We start from the raw sequence: 21,817 nt of genomic DNA, 5'->3' as shown, positions 1-21,817 counted from the left end.
CATCAAACTTGAATCGGTTCCAATGTGCTGCCACTAAACATTAAACTTTACTGCACTCAAAATGGAGGCCGCTGTTCAACTCATAATTGTACAAATGCAACACAATTTAATAAACCTTCACCTAATATCTGCAACAGACCATGGCAGTGTCAGTCGTGCCAGCAGCATGACTCGTCCATATGTCCAGCACATTGGATACAAAACCTGTAATGACTCGCAAATCTGGCACTGCGTATCATAAAGTGAGGGTAAAATATCACGTATCCTATTATTGCCTCTATGTAATATGAAAAATATGTGGGAGTTATTGATGCACAAGAGATCTATTTGGATGGTTTTGCAGAGCGCTACCCAGCCAACCCTAATGGAATACTGTCTGAATATGAGCTCAAAATTCAGGCTTGGATCACAAATTCTCCAACAGAGAGAGGTGATGATGATGGAAACAGATGTGCCAGTCCACTGCCAATTGCATTGTTTTGTCCTCTGTTTTAGGTTATATGTCCTGAACCCCACCATTCAGATTTAGGCCCCCACACCAGGGTCCCAGACTTAGAATGCCTGAGAGACGTACTGTCAAAATGCCACCTTAGCCTGTCACCAGACTTTAGTCACCTCTATGAGTGTGTGTTAGTATCCATGTCTGTACCGTCACCAAATATTTGACAGCTCTGTAATTGCCTGCAAACTTTATTTTTTGGTATTTGTGTGCTTGTGCTAAAGTTGTGCATTTTTGACAGCAAGCTGCTGATAATAGCAAAAAAGGACTATTCAGGCTACACCTATCGGATTTAGTTAAAATTAAATTATATTTGAAAGGGTCAGCTTGTCCACATTTGCATGAAACCGGTGTCATACCGTGGAATGTTTTGATTTTATTCAGCCAGGTTTTGAGATCCTCTGATATATTTACCAAAATTATAATGTCTGTTTGTACCATTGGGATACAACCAACAGTAACATAAAGTTAAGAGGTTTTCTCCTGACTTAGATTTTTGCTCCCTTGTACCTCACTTGTAAGTGCACCTCACTTTGGATAAAAGCGTCTGCTAAATGACTAAATAGTAGTAGCAGTAATGTTAACAGGTACGATCAAATGAGAAAGTTAGGTGATGAGGACTCAGAGAGTCTACGCTGAAGCTATTTCTAATATGAGATTGGTCTGGTATGCAAGCCATCATTATGGAGCTATTTCAAGAGATTTTGTTGAGTCATATGAGAGCCCATGGACTGTTATGGTTGTTTACTGATTTGGTAATTGCTGTTACCCATTTGTTCAACTCTACTATTCAAATCAATTTACAAATGAGGGACACACACACACAACACAGACACACAAGAGTTTAGTTCTTACAGAAAAATATTTTTAAAAGTACAGCACATAAATCAAAAAAATATTTGCAAAATGCCAAATTAGGTTGAACCAACACTTAATCTGCAACATGGAGGAATGTAGCTCCCTTGTCAGAAAGATTTATTTTCTTGTTTTTTGACAGTGATTTATGAGCTAGAGAAACAGTATTTAAGAATAAGACAATATGTTGTATCAGCACTTCAACAAGTTCTATGTTTGGGTATCATATCAAACAGAACCAATCTTACAAGTCATCTTTTAGTGTACTAAAATCAATAAAGCTAAAGGCTTTAATCTTCATTGCATATAACAGCTTATTCCATTACTTTTTGATTTCTCTTTTTCTGTCCTCACCTGTATTGAAACATGGCTACTGTAAACAAATTCTGAATATATCATACATTCAGAAAGGTCACAGCGGCACAAATTATATTTTTCCTGCTATCACTTTGTCTTAAATGTTAATCATACTTTTCTTTAATATTACTGTGAATAACCATCAGGCTCAGCAGGGCAGAAGTAGAGACTGAAAATGAAAATGAATAGAAGATGTGACTTTATGGCCCCACAGATTCGACATGAACATGTGTCCACTCTCTCAAATCAAAAGATTAATCTAAATTCAGAGTGTGCACTGTACTGTATGACCATGGCCATATTTATGATTGGCCTCACAGCAAGCATCTAGCAAGCATATGTAACACAAAAGCATCAGTGTACAATAGGTGACACATTGAACTTTTCCCACTTCCTTTTGCGAACTGTGTAGGGAAATGTACAAATGTATTTCTGGATTTTAGCCAGTGAAACATGAAATTATCTAAATTTAGAATGAAAATGTTTTTACTGTCGAATCCTCCAATTCTCTCATTTGTCCAACATTAATGCAACAGTAGGAGTGTGGTGCAGCCCTGTCTCCTAAAATAATACAAACCTATACAACTAACCTGCAAACGCAATTACATTTTTATAGGGAACACAATGCACGGAATTTATGATGTTCAGTATGTGGTGAGTTTTAGCCATGAAAAGGACTTTAATTAATGTAAAAGACTGTGGTTCTGGTTAAAGGTCAATCAACATGTGGCGTCTAAAGTGACTGCTCAATTTTTCTACTTCGAGTCAGACGACAATCTTTCCCTAACCCTAACTGAGCACACTGTAAGAACCTAAACCCAAACACAAAGAATGCTGTTATTAATGCTGCAATTAAACAAAGTGGATGTTTTACTGCATGATTAAATATTTTGTCAAAAAAGAAGCACTGTCTGGGATCTTTAAAATAATAATAATAAGCAATGGCCATGGAGGAAATGGTTAGTATAGGGGGTTTTAGTGTCTTATTCAAGGATGTTTTGACACTAAATTTTGACACCTCTGGAAGCTTGCACACTGCTTATAGTGCAATAAAGAAAAATTGGTCTAGGAACAACTTTTACGCTGCATAGTGTTGTGTTGTTGTGTTACACAGCGCCCAGCGGTGCTTGTCCCTGCTGCATAAATGCACTCACTTATTTAAATGAATGGGAAGGGCAGCATTTTTTCACACAGCATAAAAGTCTTTCTGAACTTGGCCTTGCATTATAACACCACTCTAAGTCTGCCAAATTAAATAACAATTGCCCTCTAGAGCGAGACGTAATGGTTGTCTTATCTAACGCCCCCATTAGAAGGATGCATCATTTGCCTTCCACAACCATCATATAAAGTAAATCAGGGATGCAATAAACACACTGTGGTTAAGGTTTGATTTGGCTAAGGCACAAATTGACTAATCTAATACACTGGATCATTCTAAGTACTGAGGCTGTAATCAGACAGTGTACATTATGTGTCAGACATGTCCTACACACTGAATACTGTTTCTGTGCCAGAATCAGGTAAAGTTCAGAACACCATAATACTTTTACAAACCTCACATTTACAGTGTTTGTAACCTTACCTTACAAAACATAAGGTGTCTTCTTAATGGAACGTGTATTTTACACATAAAGGTCAATTTACTTATCACTCATCCGGGGAAAAGCTTTTTAAACATTGAGAAAATAATAACTCAAGGTCCACTTAGCGGAACTTTCAATTGCATCTCAAGGTTTTCATCAGTGAATGTACTTTTCTTAGTTGTCACAGAGATTGCTCAGTATTCATGTGACCTGTTTAACTTCATTGATTTGATAACAGCTAATAAGTGATAGAAAACACATTTAGGTTCAAATTATTCAGTCAAACTACTTCACTTGGCTTAGGTTTGTTTTTTAACAGAGAACTTAAATTAGTTGTGCGCTGTGGCTCTAGAGAGAGCTCTGTATTAACCCTCTTGGTTAGGGTTATCTTACACATTTTATTCTCTGTTACACTGTGGGAGTTTGAAGTTTGTGAAACATAGGCATTTATCAGGCAGGAAGGGACTATTGAAAAGTTGCTAATGTTTTTATTGTGGGAAATTAATTGCTGCTTAAGTTAGACTAGATGAAATAAAAATCAAAGTGTGCTTTGTCTCTTTTGTTTGGATTTTGACAATGCTTTACTCTGTTCATTCCCTCAAATGTGCAACGTGTCATTGTTAGAACCAGTTCCTAAATTAGGTGTAAAGACACTAAAGTATCAAATTAAATTTAATATTGATCAAGCACTTTTTATCATAAAAGGGACACAACTGGTGGCAGCTGTATCAGATCAATACAGTTTTTTATTTAATGCATTCATTTTGTCCATGTGGAGAGATAATCAGGAGAGAAAACACAGGGATCTCTGCTTCATCTGCCACCCACTGTGCCTAACTTTTGCATTTCTTATTATGTGTTTTTCCCTCGCCCTCTGTATATTTCTTTCTTTCCTGCTCTGTCTTGCTTGCCTCTCTGCCTCCCCTGCAGCTGACCTCAGTGTGCTCCCGTAGGACAGCCCCCAGCTCCCTCTAATGATATAATTATAGCCAATGAGCCAATGTGATGACTCAGGCTGATTAGCAGCATCAAAACAACACTGGCCCCAAACATAACTTAGACATAGTTCAAGGGAGAGAAAGAGAGACACAGAACAGAGGCAAACATGCACTGACAACACACTAATAGACTCTGTGACATCAATTATTGCAGGGATTATGTATGACATACTGCATGTATGATTGGTTAAGCAATATCTGTGTGGGCATCAGTAGCCTAGAGGCTACAGTGGTAAGCTTGTGCTGAGAGATTCATGGCTTGAATTCCCAGGCAGGCTTGAAAATCTTGATGTGGTTGTGAATTAGTAACGCGCTCTGTCATTAAGTGCTGTTAGGATGCCCTTGAGCAAGACTCGGTGGCGGCTGTTGTGTTGTGCAGCAGCAGCAGCCGCTAAGAAGGTTGTGTTTGTGTTCTGCAGCTCCTGGCACAGCTTTTCTGAGCCGTGGTTATGAACTGTAATTTTTATTTTTTTAAACCTTAGGGTGGTTATTAAACCTATGCACTGAAAACAATTGTCTCAATCACCTCAGTGTAAAACCCCAACACCTTGTGTCATATGTGTGCTTTTCCAAGGTCTGAGTCTCATTTAATAAAACCTGATTGATTAATGTATGTGAACGCAACTATGATTTACTTGTTTGCAGCAAACAAGACAGCTTCCATTTTTCTTCACTAATGGCACCCGTCCGTACTATAACTCTTCTTGTCTCCATGTATTCATGCTCCATTACATGTGGCATCCATTTTAAAAGCGTTCATTGTCTATTGCACCATTACTTGACGTGGATGAGCTGATAAAATTAGGTGTGTGGTTACTAAGAACAGCAGGTGTTGTTGGAAAATTGGTGTTAGGTGTCTGTGTGTTGTAGCTGGTATTTTATTTCAGTTTTATTTGGTTTATTTATAACAAAGGTAATTACACTTATGCGGCCCAGAATCTACAAGGCAGATACGAAATAAAAACTCTCAAGAGCTGGTATTTGTTGATTTCAGAAGGCTGTTTGGGTGCTGTAGGCAACCATGTCAGAAATTAGTGGGTAAGTCGTAAATCGTGTTTAATTCTCTGTTGTGGCAAAATAGCTGTACAGTATTAATTTGTCTCTGTGAATATTGACTGTGGGATCTCAGCAGATATGCCCGAATTTCTCCTACATCTTTCTCCTACTTTCTAACTGTCCCTAGCTCTGTGTCTCTCACTCACATGCTGACGGATGATCTATGACATTATTTTACAGAGTATGTTGTTCAAATATTAATCTTCTTCTGTTTTGTTTCCCTACAGAGAGCAAAGAAGTGTACAAGAGACAGGTCCTGTCAATTATATCCATCACCATGGCAATCAGCCTCCTGGGAACCCTGTGCATGGCGCTCTACTGCCGCAACAAGTAAGAGGACAAAAGGACATGTGTCCAGAATTTAATTATATGAAGGTATAGGCCTTTAAATTTATATAAAGGGGGAAGTTGGCTTCAGGGGGCATAATGTGGTGGAATGGTAAGGTCTGGCTTGAATGTGCCTGCTGGCTGCAGCCCTTCTGTGTCGAGTTTGCATGTTCTCCCTGTGCTCCCGTGGCTTTCCTCCGTTTTCCACCCAAAGTCCAAAGTCGTGGATGTTAGATTAATGGGGGACTCTAAATTATCCATAGTTGTGAATGTGAGTGTGAATGGTTTTCTGTCTGTGCATGTCTCTCTGTGTTGGCCCTGAGATAGATCGGAGACCTGTCCAGTGTGGACCCTGCCTCTCACCCAGTGACAGCTGGTTACAGATAATAGATGAATGGATTTAATTTAGATGTTTCAGTCGATGGAATTACAGGTGTGATCAGATGTTACCTGAGAGAACCCACCTTATTTAAGGAATAGAAATCAAGGTCTTTGCTCTCAAAGATTGATGTCAACACTGGTTTGTACAAGCGTGTAACTCCTTGAACAAAAGAGGTTTCTTAGAAGAAGAGTTGTTGATGCTCACCACCCTGGAAAGGATTACAAGAGAATTTTGTTTTGTTTGGACTCCACCAGTCAACTGTCAGATTGTGTTCAAATGTTTGACCAAATATTTCATCAAGAACAAGGGATGGAATAGTCTGAGAGGTTACAAGGAACCCCTAGGTAACATATGAGAAACTAAAGGCCTCTCTTGCCTTGGCCAATATCAATGTTCATAACTGCAGCATTGGAAGAACTATAAACAACAAAGGTGAACAGGGCAGAGAAGGCTGCTACTTTCCAAAAGAACCAATGTTCTCTGTCTACAGTTAAGTTTGTTTAAGACCATGTGGCTAAGCTAGAAGTTTATTCAAAAAACATTTTGTGGACGGATAAAACCAAAGTAGAACTTTCTCAAATCCATTTCAAATGAAAAGTGTTATGTTTAGTGACGACCAAACTCTATATTCCAGCATAAGAACCTTATCCCATCTGTGAAACATGGTGCTGGCAGTATCAAGATTTGGGCTTGCTGTGCTGCCTCTAGCCCAGAACAACTTGCCATCATCACTATAATTATCATTTTTATAGTGTTTTTTTTTCTTCATAATACAAATGTGAAAAATACCACTACAAGTTCTAAAATATGAATGTAGAACACAGACTTGTTTAAAGTAAGTACTAGCTTTCTGTTGTGTTTCCTGTAGTGCCACAGTTTTTTTGAGTTGGTCCTAATGTAGTTTTCAGGTAGTTTTCAGGTTAAGGTAATAGGAAACACAAATCAGTATGGAAAACAATTCAGCTTAATGTCAGCAAAGCACAAAGACACATGCACACACAAAGATTGAGTATTGTAATTAGAGTTTTTTGGTCTCAAATGGACCATGCTACACATAGCAAAAAACAGTAATAAATATGTTGACAAGTGTATTAGCTAACCTTACTGGCCACATGTCAAAGTGTTGAAGGGCAAGACACTGAAGCCCCGACACCCCATCCCAAGCCGCGCAGTGCCGGTCCCAAGCCCCGTAGAAATTTTTGGGTATTCAGTGTAAAAACTGTGCCAAATCGACATGCAGCAACCCTGAACTCGTAGGATAAGCCGAAAAGATTAAACAATTAGCAGCAAAAAAATTTGCTAAAGTGAAAATCTGCCCAGTGACTTTTGAATTCACTTTCATGATAATGATAATAATGGTAAAACAACCATGTGTCCTAATGTTAGCAAAATGTTACAATGGTAACAACCATTATTGGGTGTGGGCGAGGGAAATGCCCAAGGAAACATTTTGTTAATATAGTGGAGGCTGATGGAACATGTTGAGGCATCAAACATCTTGAACAAATTCCCAGACTGGGTATTTACAACAATTTGTAAATCTCATTATGTGTACACACATTTTCATAGCCCATTATAACCCAAAGGTCAGCTCCAATGGCTCTTGCAAGTTCTTTCTCTCTTCTTGCTTTACTTCAATCCTTATCTCCCTATTTTTGCAGTGCAAGCACTGTGTGTGCACAGTAATTGGTATATCGGTACTAATACTTAATATTCTCAACAGGATGGGCTAAACATTCAGTATGTTACAGCAGCCTGTCATTCAGAGTGTATGGAACATGGAACAGGCTATGATAGATGGCACTGTAATTCCATAGGCTTCCCTTTGTAATATAATGATGTGAGTGAGTGAGCAGCATGACAACAAGATGGATCAAGGCAGGATGGACGGGCTCTTTCAGTGAATTTGTAATTCAGTAAAGGAACTAGCTTACTCGAGGGAGGAGATGCATTCAGATCAGGAGGAAGTGTTCATGCAAATCTGAGTGATCTTTCAGATGCAGTCAAAGGTTTTTCCACACTGACAAGCAATGCAGCTAAATGAAAGACAAGTCAATTCATACTATCGGCATTGTTCTTTAAATGGCATCATGCAGTACAGCAAGAAGCACCTGGGTGAGGGCAAATATCAGAGTGTCAACAAGGTTGTCGACTTTGGTTTTTGTTTTTTTGTTTTTACTGTTTCTGGGGCCTTACTACACTGGGGCTTCTCACTCCAGGCTAACCCTAACCCATTTAAAAAATGTGACTGCATGTCATTTACTGATTAATTGTTTTACGGTGGTTATAAAAAAGATTATGGTAAAGGTATGATTAGTGGTAAATGGCTAAAGTTAAGGTCAAAATTTTAATGTGCTGCATGAATGTTAGGCTCTCCATATTTTGCCTTGGCACTGAACACTGTGTGAAAATTCTGAGGTGCAGAATTATCCAGTATGGACATACTTTGGGATGGGTTACTTCATTTTGTTCATAGAAAGTTTCCCTGTGGCATCTGTCTTTAGCCCTTTCTATTCCTTTAAAATGCATACCACATGTGTAGATTTTGACATATTTGTGAACAATACAATAAATGTCTGTATGTCTCATACACCCCTTCATAATATTCACAATACACCGATTTCTGTAATTAGTTGCAGTCTGAACTGTAGATACAGAAGATCTGGCTGGTTATTAGAGGGCAGCATTTGAACAAGTATAATTGGATGGAATGAGGTGTCTACATTAACTTGGTAATCACACAAAACTAGTTAAAGTATCTAATTTCTAGGTAACAAAACAAAACCTTCTGCATAGTACAAACTTTGGTTGAACAACAAAGGATACAACTCAACAAAAAGCATTAAAAGAATATGTTTACATTGTAAAGCACATGCTGAAGTGTCAAATTAGCAACCAAATTGTGCCAAGGTTTTAGAAGAGATAATGGAGCTGTCATATCAGGTAAGCACTTTACCAAAAGCAGTGTATTCCAGCCAACTTCTAAGAAAATATAATGAAAATGCCATGAAGTGGAGAGGGTAGGAGTTCCATGTGGCTATTTGTAAGTATTTTATTAAATGTTTGCCATACAGGTTCTGAGACAGAAATCATAAAGGCTTCATCAGCTGTATCAAAAAAAAGTATTAAAAAAGCATCTGTCTGGCAGAAAAGAATGAAAGTGGTGACACACGGCTTCAGCGCATTCTCACCGACATCAGCGTAATTGCACAAGCTCAGATAACTAGTATTGCAATGTACACTGGAAGGACAAAATAAACCAGAAGCGCTTCTTGCCGATGAATGGCAGTAATCAGATTACAGCATTCTGTCCCACAAGGCCTAATTATTCTACATTCTCTAACATGATTATCTGTGGACCCCTTGCAATGAGTCAGCTCTGTGTTTGTGAGAGATTAGGGTCAAAATAAGTATTTTGTAACTTCAGTCCTTCAGAGTATTTGCAACAATTATTACAAAACATTCTGATTTCAAAGGCTTAATAAAAACACACCTGTGGAATGAAAAGGTCACAAAACATTAAACCTCTCAATGGAACCACTGAAAAAAGTCATTGGTCAGCATATAAACAGCCATGCTAGTCCTTTTTGTCTCCTCTTAGACATGAAAGGTCATATAGAGAGAGGAAGCTTGTTTGATCAATTGCTCATTTTCATCTTCTCCTCATTTCTTGACCACAAAAATATCAACTCTAAACAGTACATCTGTTCAATTTAGGCTTGATATTTTCAAACATCTGTGTCATTTTTTCCTGAAACACAGAAACTGCATATGTCAGAATTTTCAAACTTATTTAATGCTAATTAACTGTTTGCCCTAAATCTATTGTTCTGAAAAATAAGGACAAAATTATGAATTAGTCGCAGGTGGGACGTGTTAATCTCAAGATGTATATTGCAGTGCATATTTATGATACTGAGGAACTCAAAACACGTTTTACTAGAAATAAATTGGAGAGCTTAATGTGATGGTAAAGATGGAGTGACACAGCTTCCTCTGTTGGAATAACTGATAAAGGTTTGACTATTTTGCCATCACAACACATGCACTGAAATAAACTTTACTTGTGCATCATCCTTTTTTAATTCATTCTCTTTAGGAGGCGCAGAGAGAAGCTCCAGGCTCACCTGAAGGAGAGTCGCAGTTTGAAAAACTACAGCGCAAATTCCAATAATGCCCTGGATGCAAAGATGAGGGCTACAAACACCAACCTACAAATGCATGAGGTAACAAGGGCTGTTTTTTCCTTCATTTTTCTTTCTTGTGTGAGCTGTGTGTGCTGTCTTCTATTTAAGAGTGTTTATACTTGAAGAACAATATTAATGTGTGTAATTCAGGGTGGCTACATGACCTGATGTTTAGAACACAGTATAATATGGATTATCTTGAGCCTGCTGTGTTTAAGAATAAGTAAGACAGAAAAAACGGTAAGCTAAGAGGTGGCATCACCAATTTCCCTGCTTGCTTCCTGTTGTTTTACTTCAGGGAGTACATCAACCATGTACATATAAATTGTATAAACTCCACTCTGCCTTTCCTGTATTAAAATATGTTTACTTCTAGGTAAAAAAAACCTCTTTTCTGAAAAATCTGTTAAAATTGAGAGCAGCAACCAACATTACAACGTTTTGTAGTATGAGCAGCCAGAAGACATCATCAGAACTGAAGAAGAGGTTTCAGCCAGAAGCAGAAGGATATTTTATTACATGGGAAGCAGAATGTTATATAATACTAATCAAATGCACGTACTCCCCAAATTAGAACCACAGAATACAAGTTGAAAAAAATCGGTCACTCTTTTAAATATGTCTTTTGAAAAACCATCTCTAGTTGCTTACTACATATGCCATCATAATATAATATCAATACTTGTGCCCTTTGCAGTTTAAAAATATTGTGTTCTGTTGTGTAAATGGTATTCAACAAAGGTTTAAGGTTAGTAGCTCTCCTGTGGGAGTTATCACAAATACAAACTGTATACAGCTTAGGTATAGCACCTCATCAACATTTGTCACTGACATTAATACGCTTCTGTGTGTTTTTTGCTGCATGACTCCGTAATATTCCCACCTCCACCTGGCCACATGCATCATATTCACAGGTATTTGAGCGAGCAAACATTGAGTGGTTTGGGAGCACGATGCCTGCTAGTGGTGTCATTCGTCATCTTCTCAGGTCTCTTTGTCATCACATCAATCCCAGATGTGCATTGCAGAGTAGATAGAATGTAAAGCATTGTCTTAGTATGAATGATACATCTGCAGTTGCCTCCAGAAAGTTTGTGTATTTGTTCACCATTATAAAATAAAATGTTTTATTTTTACAAGCTTATTATTTACAAGTTACCTATGTAATGAATCTACACAGGTTTGACAGGAAGCGTTATTGAATAAATTGTGTTTCCTCTAAGGGCATGATTAAACTTTACAATGAAGCAAAGCACATGTAGTGCACTGTACACATGAGGGACTCTCTATCCATCATAAACACTTTAATGTACACGAGATGGTTATATCACTGTGTGGGAGTAGCACAGAAACTTATGCGCTGCGAGTTAATTAGCATTACTTCATTCCGGCTCTAAGATTCACACTGGCAGTTCAAACAAAGTGTCATAGAGACGAGGTTAAGGTGGATGCCTGGGTACAGAGAACATGTTTGACACCAAGGACCACAGTTCTTATCCTCATTATTTTTTTCATTAATCTAAACTAGCATGGCCTTGAAGTTTCTATTCAAAATTGTGAAATATGTCCGCAAACAAACACACAATTTAGCATAAATATAAACATTTATGCTATCAAATATGAGTAATGTGTATTAACTCAAATACAGAAACTTCTTTAACTCAAATGTGATTTACACTACTAATTGGACAAAATTACAACTACTAATAAGTGAATAACAGCTTGTCTCTATATGTCCTGTGATTACTTTTACACTACTGTACATGGTCCTTTGTTTTAGAAAACTATGGAACTCTATAATAAAGCATAACCCATACAGCTTCACGTGCTTCTACCTCTCCTGCAAGAATCATAGACAAGCTTTCTAATGCCCATATGCCACTTTTTCAATATTCTATATTAACTATTCAACTTAAACTTAAATCCTCAGTTCGCAAAAGTGTTGGAATGATGCAGGACTCCACAGGCCCTGTCCACTTTAATGATAGGCCTCTGGACTTTAAAGCACAGGGATGTTCTTGCCTGAGGAGCTCCGCTTGAGTCTCAGTTCACAAAGGGTTCAGATGTCTTAAGACATAGCTTAGAGACAGAGCTAAGCAAGGCTCGAAAGCAATCTGTAAAATGTGAAGTCTGTGAAGACATTGTGTCAGGTCTGCCTCCTCATGTTAACCTCAAGCTGAGGGCTCTGCCAAGGACAAACAAACTGGCTTACCGAACTTGCAAGAAGATCAAGGTAATGGCAGCAATCCAAACTTCAACATGGATTTAAGTCGTTTAAGGCATAAAAGTGGAAATGCTTAAGTCACAGTGATTTGCTTATTAAATACGAGGTGTAATTATACTGGACTCACTGTAAGCAGAACAACTTTCTTTTAGTGTAAAGAAGTAGCATTTATATTTCGTTCAAGTAAATGAGGCATCACCCTAAAGAAGGACATAAAATTAAGTATCAGTTGTTACCTAAATGTTACTTGAACTGAGAACAAATATCTCTTTCGTATTTAATTTGCAAATGAAAACAACATTTAATAAACAAATGGTGCACATGCAAATGAGATACTAACTGATTTTCCAGAAGAAGGCAAATCAATCATACCTACAGATAGTTCTTCTCCTTAATTCATTTAATACTTCATGTCTGCTTTCATTTGTGGGCAACTGCATATTCAACCTGAAAATCTTAAAGCTCTTGAATTTCAGGACATTATTGCTATTACCTTTCACTTATCTATCATATTGTTCAGCACCTTTTTTCCTACTTTTCAAATTATGGAAGTCAATAGGAGGAATGTTCCAACTGACTGCTCTTTGAACTCTTGTTTCTTTCTTCCAGCTAGCAGCTTCTTTTTCCAACTTTAAACGGGTCACTGCACTTCCAGCTCTGCAACATTCTGAGAAATCAGTGTTTAGGTTTTATGCTTTTTTTGAGACTTTAACTTGACTCACTCCACCTGGCCACATTCACATGAATTATAAAGCATTCTGAACAAAGTGCTCATTCATGTCTTTGTAGCTAACTCGCAACATAAACTATAACCTGCAGGAGTTTTTTTGATCTATGCCCTTTAATTGATTGCATTTGTAGCTCAAGGCCAAAATCATTACATGCACATTAAGTCCCCTTTCTTTTATTATTGCTTATTTATACATGGTTGCTGGCTGAACACGTTGTGTACTAAGTACAATTTCCATCTGGTTAAATGTTTCTCTTTTCAAATGCAAATGTTTTATTAGGTTTGCCCTTCTTTTTTCAGTTTTACAGCCAGATGAGTTTTTCAACAGTAAGATTTAGCCTTTAACAATTTACTCTGTATTTTATTGAGATACAGACTTTTTGGGGGAAAGTACCAGATAGAAAAGTGTGACAATTTTTTTGCCACCTGTTCTCTCATCCAACAGCTAATGAGAGACTTGAGTAAAATTAGTCTTAGGACCCAGTCGCACCAGACAATAGCAAAACAGCCTGGGCTAGAAGTTTGGGAGCTATTTGCATAGCTTGATAAGTGTAGCTTCTCTGACGCATTAGCCAGCACGATCTAAATCCTGGTTGCAATACTTTTAGGAGTTGGCTGTCTGTTAGCAAGCCCATTAGGTCTTAAAGGTACAGTCACACCTCATTAAGTATCAATTTTGAGCTTTCCAAAAAGTTGCACACATTTCTAAGTCAGAGTTCACCAAAGCTAAACACAACACAAGAGGGATAAGAAAGCAAATCGCACGGCTTCAACGATTCAATTCAAATTAACTGATTTTGTTTAAAATATTGATGTAGAAAGGCGTTGAGTATAAGGGTAAGAAATGCATTACAGTATTGCACATGTATCATACTCATATTTTGTTCTTATTACTGGGGATTCAAGCATATCTACTCTGCTAGGAACAGAAACAGACAGTGTTTGTAATAACATAAAATTTAAGTACAATCCATGATGAAATGACATTATACTAAGACATAGAACTTTTTCAATGTAGTCTGTTGGCTTATATTTTACTAATTGCTCTATTAACACAGGCTCATGAATAACTCATTATTGTTTACTAACTGAATGCATTGTTTAGAAAATCAAGGCTGGTCTTTAGTGTTAGAATGTTGCTTTTAAAATTAGTTTTATTTATTTAATATCTACAAGAGCCTTTGGGGAACTCTCATGCAAATGATTTGCATTTGTTTATTTTGTGCCTGCACACCCAGAATCACATTGATTTCTGTCTGCAGGCAATCAATTACTAACATTTCTGAACACAGCACAACAAACACAGGGTCAGGGCTGCTCTAGGAGCATGCACTCATACAAATATGTCCTAAACAGCAGGATGATTTTCTTTCACCATTTTTTACAATTCTGTTGCATTTGTTCACAATTAGATTAACATTTTTTGTAATCACATACATATATAGAAATCTTCTTTCGTCTAAGCACTTTTGAATTAATACCTAATATAGTCATGTGGGTCATGAGCAAAGTAGAAGACCTTTCCGGCTGTGCCCAGTTAAAGAAAATGAGCGCTCTTGATTAGCACTGCAGGGCCCTGTGTTGGAAGTGTTTGATTAAGCAGTGAACTAAAGAGAGAGAAGATCTGGGTGAGCTGGTGTTTCTCCATCAGTCAGGTTTTACCACCCTATCATGAATTCCTCAGGTGTTCCACAGGCTCTCTCTGTCATTGCTGCATAATTAAAACAGCTCTGTTTCTATAATGAAAAAACTCTATCCTAGGCCTCTTCTGCTTAGCTACTGTAAAGTCTGAGACTGTGTGTGTGTGTGTGTGTGTGTGTGTGTGTGTGTGTACTACTGTAAAGCTGTTATTGATGCCAACATCTATGCGCAAATAAGAAAAAAATCTTCTCCCGGTTCCCTCTGGATAGTCTGTCAGTGGTAAAGAACTGCAGTGCCAGAGGCATACGGTGAATGTTAGTCCCTGTCTCAGAGATTAAAACATTCATTAAACTGTGCGTGCGCACACACACACACCATTTATATACACCCCTACATTCACCCTTTGCACCATAAATGTCCAAGCTCGGCATGAAGCCACTGTCAAAGTGATGATTGCTTTTGCCCGTTGTATCTGGGCACATTTATGGAGCTAAAGAGCCAACTTTCTCCGCCTGCAGCTGTGTAAGAATACATTACATTTTTATTGATGACCTCTATAAACAGTTAGCATTTCTGTGCAACACATACACAGTTTCCAGTTCCTCTTCGACCAGTCTTTCTAAAGTTTAAATCTATTTTCAAACTGAACCAAAATGGATACTGAACCAGTAAGTGTCAACTTTAATGGATTAGAGGTACTTTTCTTTCTTTGAGCCTTTTATTATTGTGTAATAGAAAAAAGAGTTAATCACTAGACTTTATTTGCCTATTAAAAGCTAAGTGTTACTGTGTCAGAGGCTAAGATTTGAACAATTGCTCAATCCTGGATTAATTAGCAGCTTGGATGTGCGTGGTGTCAGAACATGACAGTGTGAGCAGACATGAGAGAGAATTTACTATTTAAAACACAGATGGTGGTGCAACGGTATTGTTACATCAAATATATTGCGTTTACATTATGGTAATACTTTGTGTGTATTCTTTTTATCTTACAAGATTGTGAAAGAAAAGGAACTATTAATGGACTGGTCCAGTGATTTAGTATACACAGAATTAGAGGACTTACAAGAGACTAATTCTGAAAAAGATGGTCAAAATTGAAGAAGCAGACACCACAATATCCCGACTCGATGAAGCTCTAGTAAAACTAAACATTAGATCACCTGAGTTTTGGTTCCTCAGTTTATAACCCAGGCTTTCTCTTACAATGTTTAGTACTTGAATTAATTAAAGTATCAGAATATAAAGCCACAATTATGCACAATAGGACCTCCAGGCTTTGGTAAAACACAAGTCTCTTTGTCAGAAGAACTGTTTCAGACATAGAGACAATCAGATGCACAGTAGCCCTTTCTCAAATGCCTTCATCTGTGTCATTTGGCAAAGGCATTTAACCAGTCTTATACTTCTGAGGATGTAAACTGCTGAATATCATTGTCTCCTACTCAAAAATTAAGCCACTCTTGCACAGTCAACTGGTTTTAATTGATAAGATGAGTAGGTTTTGAACACATGAGTAAAACACTTTCTTTGTCTGCTTTTGTAAAGTTCTGAGTGCAAACCAGGTTTTTTAATTGAAGTTACAGATTTGCTGATTTTAAGGTGTTTCTTATGAGTCTGTTTCCCTAATCCTCCATGTTGCTGCTTCGGTTTTAGATGGCAGTCAATATACAGTATAAATTCATAAATGTCGCAGTTTGTCAAGTTGAAATTGGCCTCCAAATGCCTGAATAGTCCCATAGCCACGACAGCATGTATGACAGTAATGAGGCAGATGTCCTGCAGAGGGTCAGCAAAAGGGATTGCGTCAGTGACAACCTTGTTAGTCAGACATTAAACTGGAAACTTTGTATGAAGAAAAGTACTTGTGTCAGAAGTTTCACCAAAATGGGTCTCTCTTACCTTACATTACAAAAGTTACTGTCTAATAATGACGAGATATTGCTGAGAAGAGAAAACTGTCACTGCCCAATAGATGCAATCCACTGATATGTTTGGGTAGCAGATAAGATATCAAACCAGAGTCACTCTTCTCACATCTTTACGGCTTTTAAACTTCGTTCTTTTGAGGAGTTCACAGCCGATCTTTGCTGCCGTGTAACTGAGTGAGTCTGCCTTGTCAACCACGTTTTGAAGTGCAGAATCAAAGAATCAAAGCTTTGTTTTATTGCATATTTTTCTCTCTGGAGATGGGGAGAACATGAAAAAAGTTACAAGAAAGAACCTGGGACCTACATAGTTCCATGGCAGTGCTGATTTAGATATCCTGTCATGAAGGCTGTTGAGAGGAAAAAGGAGAAGCGAAGGGACAATGTGGATGATAAATAAATCGAGGATAGACTGACAGCAATAAAGACAAAGGTATTGTAGAAAAAATATATTTGTTGAAATTAAGGACTTTGATTCAGAGTGATTAAGTGCAAAAGTTTGGAAAAAGATTGGTACAAAAACACAAGCTACAGACTTCATCAAGATAACAATGGCAGCAAAACTGATGCATCAGTCTTCATGAAGGGAGTCCACATTGGAAAGGACTTTGAGGGGTATAGGTTGTTTTTGTAATCCACTTCTCAGTCTATTGTTTCAGTCACTATTATGCTTTGAATTTAAATACACTGGTTAGCTGTCTAGGACATAAGTCTACGTGATGCCATACATATTTTCAACCTCAGGACCAGACACAAGGTCTGCCGTCAGAATGGATGAGTCAGGTCAAGAGCTCACCTGCAAATTCCAGCTCTGTCATTTACTGTGATCGGCTCTGGCAACTATACTGGACTCCTGCCATTTGGCCTGAAGCTGTTTTGGATTGCCACGTTGCTGCCTGGCAGTCCATCTGCTCCGCGTCGCACCGTGGGATTTGCCCTCACACTGCTCTGTCACACCAGGGACTCCGCTTCATGTTAAACATAACTTATAATACAAAACCTTCACTGGAGAAGGATTGAAGAGTCTTTTGAAAAGCTCAGAATTCCCAAACCAAACTGGGAGCTTTTCAAACAAATCAAACCAAACAAGACTCGTCTGTCTACCTACTTAACATATTTGCCGTCTGTGTCGTCTCACATGCTCCATGGGTCACGGCATGTAACTAGTCCCCAGTAGAAATAGTTTTAAATCTGAGCTATCACACAGCTGCTGACTTTGTCAGATGATGTGATGGACATAAGATTTCCTATAGATTGTGTCTCAGTCTCTCAATTGTGGGTTGTAGATGAGATTACATTACTTTTTCATCCATGTTCAGTCCCCCTGTCTCCTAAAAGCCTTATAACCAACTAAAACGGCAAAATCATTTTGTACGGAACATTTGATATTTGGATTATAACCCAGTGCAATATGTGTTGAATGAATTAATTAATCGATACAATTACCTACAGACATGCGAATGCTTGTCCATCACTTTACCTGGCGAGCTGGTAAAGTGAGGGTTTTACTGCCAAATTTACAAGTTTAGTTTCCAAACTTGGTCTATAAATTTGACCCAACATTTTCAACTACATGAGATCTGCGCTGCCAGCGATGATCTCAGTTTATTACCCCACTAAAGTGCAGGACCCAGTCTGGGTCTGTGTCTCCCCCCGGGGAGGACAGCCAGTCCAGCATCTTATATATTTTAAAAGCTATAAGCTGGTCTCAGCTGTTGGCTATACTACAACAACCACATCCCACTGTTGTCAATGAGCCCATCATTACCAGACTATTTAGATGTTACATTCACTGAACCCAATCCACCTGTGAATGTGCTGAATAATTTTATCACTGTGAATATATTTGTTATACTTTTTCAGCGCGATCAAATCCAAAGCGCTGCTCCGCTTTTGCTGATTTGTGACTATATAACAGGGAGAATTACTAAAAGTGTAAATCCATATATAATTTGGACAGGAAACTGATTTAGTTGCTGAGTTTCTGCTTGCAAGACACATTAACCATGGTGTTAACTGGAGTCAGCTGAGAGTAGAAGCCTCCCCCACCTCACTGTGTTCATTACAGCGGCTCCTGTTCACAGCTGAGGAGTCGATTAGTCCGCTCTCAGCAACATCACAAGTTAGAAAGTAACAGATTCGAAATATAAATTTAACTGTGGAGAGTTTGCTGCGTACCTGTATACTTGGTTTGATAAGTCAAACGGTCTAACTGCTTCCGCTATGCAAACAAGCATTGGGGTGAGGGGTTTTACTTTTATTTAGCAGTAGCGTTGGCTCCCTAAATGAATGTTAATGCTGCTGATGAACTGTAATGCACTATACGGAGACATCCCATTCCTGAAGGGCGGGCCGTATCAGCCTTCATACGTTTTAGCTACTGTATCAAATAAACTTGCAACTGACAGTATATCTTAACTGTAGCAATCTTTACCCTGTACTTGGCATCTTGTCTTTTTTTCATTTTCTTTCTGAGCTCCCAAACATTTAGGAATCATTGACATCTGTGATGTGGTCAGAAGATTTGTGAAATTAAAAAGAAATTTGCACTCTTTCTTGGACTGCAATATTAATAGAACCTGTCTGTCTCTTAGACCTTTAACAGGTGCATGAAAAATACATTACATCCCATCCTACATGTATACATGGATGGACTGATGTAAGTAACCCTGCAATACCTACTGCTTATTAGCTAATCGGGTGTGCTCAGTCAGTCAGAAGGTGGAAGATACCAATTCTAAATGGGTATATTCCAGGTTCGACCCCATCTTACCAGGCAATCAGGAGTGAGTAGTGCAGGCACAACAAAGGTCTTTGGGAACTAGGATTTAAAGCCCATGTTCTTAGAGTTTGAAACATTCAGAATTCATAAATTAAGCAGATTCAAGCGAGACAAGACCTCCAACGCACCTGTTTCGCAGTCAGGTGTGCAGAGACCTGACTTGCTCTAGAAGAATTGGGACACAACTCAGTCCTTAAAAAGTCAAGGGTGAGGGAGGTGTGCTCCATTTGGATTCTGACAGTCAGACACCAGAATCAGACACTCCCCAACACGAGTACATGACATCAAGGTTGGGAGAGATTAACAAAAGTTAACAAAAATCTGTTCACACGCTTTCTAAGAAATAGGAGTTTTGTTCTAAGAAGAAACACTTTATAAATGCATGTCTTTAAAGCCATTGGCAGAGGTTTATCTGTGAGAGTCACAATTTTCTTGCTGTTCTTGTTTGTTTCCTCAGTACTGCAAACGAACCTCCCAGTCTGGCCAGGGGAATGTTTGTGAGTCCAGCTTTGCCCACTGCAACATGACCTCCATGTCATCCAGCAGCTCCAGAAGCCCAGCAAAGTATCACAGGTATCACAGGTATCACATTTAATTGCACAAGCAGATGCATACAGGTGTGAAGTTCCGCTAGAAATGCAGTTGCCCCCTCTGTTTACCGTAGGAAACTGTAATAATGCAAAATATAACAATGGGCAACTTTGATGTCCTGTACTATAATCAGCAGGGATGCATTGAAGAGAGAAATTGAATTATCCACATTACAGTGCAGCCAAAGCTAATTGCCAATTTACAGAGAAATGATAGTAATTATAATTAAAGCTATAAGCATGTTAATAAGCATATCTATAACAGCCATGAACAGAGAGGAGATCTGACAGAGATGAAATGGGAAGCACGTGTGGGAAATTATGAGCTAGTGCAGACGTGCAAATTCCAGTAAGCTTTTTCTCACAGTGCTCAATGGTGTTTTAGAGCTGGCTGGGCTTTGACATGTTCAGCAGCAGCAGTGCACTCAAACACTTACACGAGTGCCTACTTCTGACAGAGTTAAAATTCCCATCTTTGCCAACGCTGGATTTTCTGTTACACTACACACGAACGAACACATTCACAGAGCTGAAGCAAAGAGAAGGGAGCTCCAGCAAATTAGGTTTATATGTCAGACCGTCTATTGGTATTCTGTTTTGATAATTTGTAAAGCTTTTACATTGACTGATACTGTATATCACCCTTCTGTGTTGGGATTTGCATTTGTATCTGTGAGAAAAAGAGTAAAAAGACTGATTTTTGCATTTGACATGAAACAAAAACGTATTTAAACTTTCACTAACCCAGAGGGAGAAGACGAAAATGCACGCATAATGCTTTTTTGATTTTGTCTCTTTCATCACCGTTCAGTTACAGACATTCACACATGAGAGCCTCTCAGCACACCCTGTGGCTTTCAACTTCTTACTACGAAGCAACTCCAACAGAGCAGCTGGGGGTTAATCACCTTTTTCAAGGGGATCCAGGCAGTAGCTGAGAAGAGATTTTCCCAGACAAACCCGAAATACGATCGGACAACCGTCCAACCACAAAGTCCATTTCTCTAACCTTTTTGGCTAAACTCCTGCAAGATCTTTCTCTATATTTTGTTCCCCGTCTCTCTCTCTCTCTCTCTCTCTCTCTCAGGGAAGAGCTGAGCTGATCACAGGCTGGCACTCTGTTGCTCTTACCACAAATAACATCCTTAAGCAGGGGGATTGGGGTTTATTTGTTTGCAATTGCACCAGCTTAGGCAAAGACTTGGATGCAAGACTGTGTTGCAATACCACAACCAAAAACGCTGAAAAGAAACCGGTCAAGGCTTATCCTGTGTTTCTGAAATAATCTTATTTAAAACGTCCACTTGTTGTAGGTAGGAGCCACATCAGCAGCAAATGTAAGAGGACAGGTTTTAGGTTTTAGGCGAAAATTAAACCTAAAATCCAAATAAAGGACAACAGCAGCATGAAGACGACTTCTTAGTATTGCAAACACCATGACTTTGTAGCCCCTATCTACCACTGGAACACCAGAAGAAGCCTTTGTAGAAACCCAGGTACTTTAATTGTATTTCATCTAAAGAAAGCTCTGTCCACAGCTAAGCAGAATTCAGCAGGGGTTCTCATTCACTCCTAACACATCGCAGTCCCGCAGTTTGGTTGGGGCATAGAACTGCGATGTCCACAGGCCTGCATTGAGCAGCATGTCATTTTCCGCTTTTTCGCCCTGTTTACC

The 21,817-nt window shown here is 38.5% G+C and overlaps 1 protein-coding gene across 6 annotated transcripts in view; it reads left to right on the top strand.

Moving 5' to 3' along the window:
* The window catches only part of LOC137131256 (pro-neuregulin-3, membrane-bound isoform), a 314,148-nt gene that overhangs the window by 282,817 nt on the left and 9,514 nt on the right, over window positions 1-21,817 (top strand). For 4 of the 6 annotated variants that reach the window (XM_067512281.1, XM_067512299.1, XM_067512307.1 and 1 more), the window contains 3 exons: window positions 5,579-5,681; window positions 10,160-10,286; window positions 20,010-20,134. In XM_067512281.1, coding sequence (XP_067368382.1) covers window positions 5,579-5,681; window positions 10,160-10,286; window positions 20,010-20,134 — 355 coding nt within the window. The remainder of the gene's footprint in view (window positions 1-5,578; window positions 5,682-10,159; window positions 10,287-20,009; window positions 20,135-21,817) is intronic. The other 2 variants (XM_067512290.1, XM_067512325.1) reach the window with 1 other exon arrangement.

This window comes from Channa argus, chromosome 1 (genome assembly GCF_033026475.1).
Source record: "Channa argus isolate prfri chromosome 1, Channa argus male v1.0, whole genome shotgun sequence".
Taxonomy (NCBI): domain Eukaryota; kingdom Metazoa; phylum Chordata; class Actinopteri; order Anabantiformes; family Channidae; genus Channa; species Channa argus.
The sequence above is the reverse complement of the archived record's forward strand: the minus strand, read 5'-3'. Positions and strand labels throughout refer to the sequence as shown.